This window comes from Kryptolebias marmoratus, linkage group LG2, assembly GCF_001649575.2.
Source record: "Kryptolebias marmoratus isolate JLee-2015 linkage group LG2, ASM164957v2, whole genome shotgun sequence".
NCBI classification, from domain to species: domain Eukaryota; kingdom Metazoa; phylum Chordata; class Actinopteri; order Cyprinodontiformes; family Rivulidae; genus Kryptolebias; species Kryptolebias marmoratus.
Window position 1 is genome coordinate 128532 of NC_051431.1, and position 7070 is coordinate 135601.

At 43.9% G+C, this 7070-nt stretch overlaps 2 protein-coding genes and 1 long non-coding RNA gene across 3 annotated transcripts in view; 1 reads left to right on the forward strand and 2 right to left on the reverse strand.

Annotated features, from left to right (window-relative positions):
* LOC112450142 overlaps positions 1–1005 on the forward strand; it is a 2883-nt gene extending 1878 nt beyond the window's left edge. The window contains exons 4-7 of the long non-coding RNA XR_005234037.1: positions 94–292; positions 476–515; positions 584–753; positions 820–1005. This is a non-coding gene — a long non-coding RNA (uncharacterized LOC112450142). The remainder of the gene's footprint in view (positions 1–93; positions 293–475; positions 516–583; positions 754–819) is intronic.
* mindy4b (MINDY family member 4B) overlaps positions 1–3219 on the reverse strand; it is a 5068-nt gene extending 1849 nt beyond the window's left edge. The window contains exons 1-4 of the mRNA XM_017405099.3: positions 3027–3219; positions 1649–1786; positions 928–1047; positions 635–732 (exon numbers count right to left, since the gene is read on the reverse strand). Of these exons, the coding sequence (XP_017260588.2) occupies positions 635–732; positions 928–1047; positions 1649–1786; positions 3027–3089 (419 nt within the window). The 5' untranslated portion in view covers positions 3090–3219. The remainder of the gene's footprint in view (positions 1–634; positions 733–927; positions 1048–1648; positions 1787–3026) is intronic.
* Positions 3220–3291: 72 nt separating this feature from the next.
* Positions 3292–7070, reverse strand: part of LOC108229703 (mannan-binding lectin serine protease 1-like) — a 5857-nt gene continuing 2078 nt past the window's right edge. Inside the window, exons 3-4 of the mRNA XM_037980478.1 lie at positions 4096–4209; positions 3292–3426 (exon numbers count right to left, since the gene is read on the reverse strand). Coding sequence (XP_037836406.1) covers positions 3292–3426; positions 4096–4209 — 249 coding nt within the window. The remainder of the gene's footprint in view (positions 3427–4095; positions 4210–7070) is intronic.

Genomic DNA, 7070 nt, shown 5'->3' on the forward strand with positions numbered 1-7070 from the left:
CAGTCTCTAACAGATCCATGTCCTGTCCTACAGTCTCTAACAGATCCATGTCCTGTCCTTCAGTCTCTAACAGATCCATGTCCTGTCCTACAGATCCATCCATCCATCCATCCATCCATCCATCCATCCATCCATCCATCTCTAACCTCTACCTACCCCTGAGTGTCTCCTGTTTTCAGAGGTTGTGTCAACAAACAGGACAGCTGTGACCGCTTCAGCTGGACAGCTTTCATCACCTGAGGTGACAGGTGTCACCTCCACCTTCGTCTATCATGTTTCAGGTGTTTTTCAGGTGTGTGTCCTCAGTTTGTGACGTGAAGGACTGTGTCAGACATGTTTTTATGCCCCACTACCTGTTGTAGAATCCCTGTCCAACAGGTCCTTGTTTCATTAAGTCATTAATTAACCATCAGGCTGAATGTTTTTGTCTTGTTTACCTTCTGACTGTAAACAAATGGTTCTGTTTCACTTCCAGGAACATCAGAAGCTTCTGATTGGCTGGCTGGAAGGAACAGGTATCACCTCCACCTTTACAGATTATGTTTCAGGTGTTTTCCATACTCCGACCTCCTGTTGTTCACAGGTGAAGGGATCAACATGTCAGACAGGATGATGTCACCACACCTGTCCTCACCTGAGCAGCGTGTGCCGGTCGGACCCGCCCTGTCGGTGGAACAGCAGGTGTCTGATGATCCGGGCCTGAATGACCATCTGAATGGCCCGGGCCCCACCCTGAAACACACACCTGAGCAGGTGAGACGACACAGACTCATGCTTTCATCATTTATGACCTATCGATGATCATATTTTTCCTTTCAGTCCATTTGGACCAGAACTTGTGTTCGGATCTTATTGGCCTGCTGGAGAGCAGGTTCTGATGGGGTTCTGGTCTGGTCTGATCGGTCAGAACGTGTTTGTGTTCCTCACCCTGTCAGCTTCCAGAGTGTAGGACAGCTCAGAGTTTGGATCTCTGAACCGGAAGAAGGATTTCCTCCACTCGGTGTTAAAGAGGTAAAACGTGCCGCCGAACAGAACCCTCCTCAGGTTCTGAAAACAGAAACAGGATCAGTTCATCTGTAACCGGTACCACCCTCAGGTTCTGAAGAGTCAAAGCTCGTTAAAGGTTAACTTCCCAGAGAAACTTTCTGCAAAACTTTTCAGCAAAAAACACTTAATGAAGGATTTCACTGGTTTTAATCTGTGGTTTTATGTTTCGAGACAAACAGTTGAGGTTCTGGTTCTGGTTCTGGACCGTTCTGTTGTAGATTAGCTGCTGTGTTTGGGATCATTGTCCTGTTTGGTCCAAGCTTCAGCTGACAGATCAGCAGCTGTCTTCAATGTGAATAATCTTTCTCTCTGTAGAACAATGGACTAAATGACCTTTGACCCTCCCCAGGTTGCTTCTCTGAGGTCATTGCTGATGTCTTTCCACCTTGGCGTTGTGCTAACACACACCTGCAGCTCCGGAGCAGCAGAACCTCAGCAGCTCCTGATTCAGATAAATAATGGCTCGGTGGAAACTGTTGTGTGTTTTTGATCATTTGTAATTTTAGAACCGGGTCAAAACCGGATCAGGTGTACTATATTCTGATATGTAAAACACTGGAACTGAAAGAGAGTGGACTGTAGAAGCTAAAAGGTTGTTTACCTCTATCAGCTGGAGGGTGACCGGTGATCCGAGGCCAGGGGAGACCACCAGCCTTTGGTTGCAGCAGAGACCCGGGAGGTTCCTGCAGGGGGGGGAGGCCTCATCTTGGTCCTTGCCCTTCTCCACATCCAGCAGCTTCTGGGGGGAAGATCATAAACTCAGCAAACATTAAACAACATCCTGACGAGTCGTTCAGTCAGTGCTGACTGGAACTGAACCTGTTTGATCCAAAACATCTGCTTTTACGTTTCTCATCACATCCAAACAAAAATCAAAAGGTAAAGAGAAGAAAACACAATCCCAAATTTATAAAAATAAAAGTTTGAATGAAAAAATAATTACTGAACTGAGAAAGATCAAAGAGATTTTCAGATTTCTCCTCTAGATCAGAAAATCCTGAAAGATTTGAGGAACCTGGAGGAATTTCAGTGTTTTCTGTTTTTGGTGCCGACCAGAGAAGACCTTCAGCTGTGAGGCACAGCGGTGGAAGTGTCATAGATGCTCAAGAGCTGAAAAGACTCACTGATCCTAAACTTCCTCAGGTTCTACAGTCCAGAGTTACTGACGTCAGCCCAGTCCAGAGGCTGCGTCTGGGCCGGACCATCACACAGTGGATACCTGGGTCAGGATTCCAGACGCTTGTAGAAGAAATGGACCAAAGAGGAAAAGGAGCATCCGGACTGTTGTCCAAAAGCCCGGTTCTGGATGGCTGGATGGACCAAGAGGGTGCCTTCCAGGTCCAAACACAAAGGAAGAAGACTCCTTCTGAAGGAGACGAGAAGAAACGCCAAGAACATTGTGCCCATTGTTAGGCATGGTGGTGGCAGCATCATGCTCTGGAGCTACCGGGTTGTACAAACAGACAAAAAGTTCAAAAGCCCAGTTCTTTGATGGTTCTGGGCTTGGCTCAGGGTTCTGACCCTCAGGAAGAGGCATGGGTTCTGGACTGGCCCGCCTGCAGTCCTGACCTGTCCCTGGGACAGCCACCTTCTGGACACCTTCATCCCTTTGTCTCCTCTTCATCAGAACATCTTTAGGTGTCGAGAAGAACGGAAACATTACAAAGTGGTCAAAGTTTGGATTTCTTCAGAAACATCCAAAGAATTCTGTAAACAAAAAGAAACGGACAGAACCAAGATCCGAAGGTGGGTTCTGTTCAAATGTTTCCAAAGGTTAACGTTCGTACAGTTTGCTGTCGTCCATCTTAGAAAGTGGTCCCAGCAGAAGAATCCGTGGTCGTAGTATTGGTATTAATACTAGTATTGGTATTAATAGTATTGGTATTAATACTAGTATTGGTATTAATAGTATTGGTATTAATACTAGTATTGATCAGTAGTATTGGTATTAATATTTGAAGAACAGCACGGGGACTCACGTCAGGGTTCTTGTTGACTTCATGCTGCAGCAGCTCGATGTAGTCCAGTCCACAGTCTGTCATCACCAACTGATACCACAACCAGTACTAAGACCCGTCAGACCCGTCAGAACTCTTAACCCTGCACCGGTAGAACTGCTGTTCCCATAACTCCACCTGCTCGCTGGTTCTGACTGGTCCTGGATCAGCTGTGGTTCTGTGACACACCTGAGGCGGACAGCAGGTGGACACCTTGGTGAAACCAGACCCTGGTTCTGATACTCGATCAGTTCCTGTGAAGCTGCAGCTGAAAAGTGACCCGGGTGCAGTCCAGGATCAGGACCAGCAGGGGACAGGCTGAGTCCACACTGATCCTGGCTCTGATTATTGGACCAGAACTGGAGCTCAGAACCAGAACGTTCTGGATCCATGATGAGACACAGAAACAGGAAGCTGACCCCAGATCAGCAGATCCTGATCGGGTTCTGGAGGCCACAAGTGGTACCAGAACTGGTTTTCAGATGGAAACTGGACTCAGAGAAACGGTTATTGATTAACTGATCGATTATCAGAACGATCAGAAGCAAGAGGTCAAAAAAACAAAAGTTTCGATACTTACGATGTTTTGGTTTGATTCCAACCTGAAGAAAGAAAAGTTCTCCATTGATTATCTCCAGTCTGATCAGAATCTATCAGGTTATCAATCAATCAAATAATCAACAACATATTTAGTCAGGTAGTCAAATGGATAATCAAATAATCTATCAATATTCAATTAGGTAACAAACAAGGTCATCATTCAAATATTGAATTAGACAATCAGATCCAGTAATTAATAATCAGGTTAGGGTTAGGGTTAGGTTGACAAACACTCAGATAAACAATCAAGTAATCAATTAGCTAATTAAGATTTCAATTAGAAAATGCAACTCATTTGATAATCAGATAATCAATGAAATAATCACTAAGAAAATAAACCAAGTAATTAAATCAATCAGACGATCATTAAATCAATCAGACTGATTGATTTAATGATTGATCAGTTCTTCTTAAATCACATTCATCAATAAATCAGTCTATCAATATCTACACTGAGATCTGATGTATTGATTAGTTTTTGGAAACTTTCCTTTGCTGCTGCAGGTGGGACACCGCGGCCAGGATCTGCTGAAGCTCCGCCTCCATCTTGAAGCTCCGCCTCCACCTGAACACAGTCAGGATTACGTCCCATTGACTTCCTACAGGTTTCTGGCTCCTCCCACCGGAACATGTTACATTTATTGATCAGCTGGTTCGACTTAAATTAATTATGATTGGGGGCACTCACATGCAAATCACTCCCACTCCCCTCCCCTCCCTCCTGAGGGTTATTAGAGTTCATCTTTACAGAATTTACAATGCATGTATGTGACCAAAACATGTTGACCAATCAAAGACCCTAACCACCCTCAGGAGGGAGAGTGAGTTTGACTCACAGAAACAGAACTTTCTCTGTAAAAGATGAATAATATAAAGTTCTAGCTTCACAAAGCTGTCCTGTATGTTAGCATCTGTCCAGGTTAAATAAGATTCTTCTGTCAGTGGAGCGCCATTTTCTGCTTTCTAGCTGCCTGTTTTAAAGAACGTAATTCTGGATTAAACCCAGGAGCCATTTTCCTCTGACCGATCACGTTCTGTTTCAGAGGGGCAACTTTGTCAAATTATTTATGCAGTGAAGTTGTGAGGAAGTAAAATTTAGGTTCCCGCTTTGCCCCGTGAGAGGGAAAACATAATAAATAAGAGATTATTTAAATGTATTTACAGTGTTCTCTGATAAACGCCTCCTGGAGTAAAATTTTTTTCAGTGTCCGTGGAGTCAATCAGTATAAACTCAGAGGTTATTAAAATGGTCAAACATCAGAGGATTATGAGAAAACACATGAAGTAGTTCACTCTCTATTCCCGTCAGAACCAGATCATGAGTTTGATGAAGACAATGAGGACGTTTGTGGACATTATTATTAAATTATTAAAGGTTTTGTTTAAGCATCACTTTCAACATCTATATGAAGATTAAAATCCCTGCTAATATGACTTTAAACAAAAACTCTGAGGCTTCAGACACAAATTTAGAATAAGAGTCTGATGATAAATAACAACGTGTTCAATAATCTTCCAATATTCTCTGATTATTCGCTCTCAGACTTATTGATCCTGATCACCATCACATTTTCTTTTTGTTCAGAAACTGGTTCAGGTTGATAAAAAGTCCAACGGGTTTGATCATTTATAAATCTAAAACTCGTCTTCATCCTGTAATCCAGCTGTTCAGAGACGATCAATAAGTGATCGGACCTGTTGGGACATTGATCGGGGTGGATCTTACCTGCAGTCGATCAGCGTCTCCTCTTCAGCACCGTCGTCACCATGACAACCACTGATCCATTCGTATCAATCAGCCAATCAATAAGCAGCTTTTACTGATCCTTTCACAGATGTTGCAGATATTTGGGTTCAGGGCAGAACTCCAGATGTGTTTAGCATTTTATCTTCTGACACTCGGTGGTTCTGGCCGGTCCAGATTCTAACAGACCTTCTTCTTCTTGTGTCTCAGGTCTGAGGGGGTCCAGCCGAGTCTCCGTCTGCCATCGCTCCGGTGAAACCCTCCACTTTAATTGGACCTTCCAATGAGCAAGACACAATTAAACAACACGACACCGATCCCCTGCAGAACCACGTGGTCCAATCAGAGACGATTGTTTGATTCTGTCTGTTCTGTCAACGAGCCTTCGTCTGAAGACGGACAGAAAGGTTCTGTGTCACTGCAGGGGACGGAACAGAGAATCCGGCTCCTCTGGAGTCCAGATGGAGTCATGCTGCGTCTCCTGCAGAGGTTCACAGATCAATAACTGAAGCTGACCCGATCTGATCAGAACCTTCAGTAACCCGGTTCTGACAGAGCGGTTCACTTTGACCCAGCAGAGAGGATCTTAGAGACGACAGAATCTGAGCAAAACTGATGCTGTCACATCAGCAATAACCAAGAATATGATCAATAACCAACACCATCAGTTATCAATAATCCATAATATCAACAATATTACCATCAGAAATAAACAATAACATAATCTCAATAATTAATAAAACTTTATTCAAAACCAGTAATCAGTTATCAGTAACATAATCAATAATCTGTTTATAATAAAACTTCAGACACATTCAGATTTTATAGGTTTTATTTTTCTCTACAAAAGTTACAAAGTGCAGATTTTAGTTCTGAGTTCATTTAACTATCAGGGTAATAACCACTTAACTAACTGACTGACTGACTGACTGACTAACTTACTTACTTACTAACCCACTGACTGACTGACCAACTAACTGACTGACTAACTAACTAACTTACTTACTAACCCACTGACTGACTGACCAACTGACTGACTGACTAACTAACTAACTAACTTACTTACTAACCCACTAACTGACTAACTAACTAACTAACTTACTTACTAACTCACTGACTGACTGACTAACTAACTAACATTCAGATTACAGTCTATAAACCTGATCCTGATCCAGGTTGGGAGGGCTGACCTTTGACCTCTGCTCATTCACTAGTTATTGTTTCCTTTTCTCCTTTGAACGGGTTCTGTCAGAACCAGGAGACCAGAGAAGAACCCTGACTCTGATTGACCTTTGACCCTGGCCGCTGCAGCACATCCACCCCTCGTCAGTACATGAGGTCGGCCGCCCCGCCGCTCAGGTCCACCTCCTTGTTCTCCTGGAAGGGGAACTGGATCCCCGCCAGGCGGATCAGAACCGTGTTGAGTCCTTGGAGGAAGAAGATGAGGAGGAAGAGCCAGAAGCTTCGGTCGTAGCGTTCGCTGTACGTCTGGAAAACAAAGTTCTCCTCGTTGAAGTTGGAGATCCGCTCAGAGAGATGGTGGATCTTCAGCTCAGACGCAAACAGGACCATCACCAGGAAGCTGCTGAGACCTGCAGGACAAACACAANACCAGATCCAGAACCTCAGAGTCCAAACAGGACCATCACCAGGAAGCTGCTGAGACCTGCAGGACAAACACA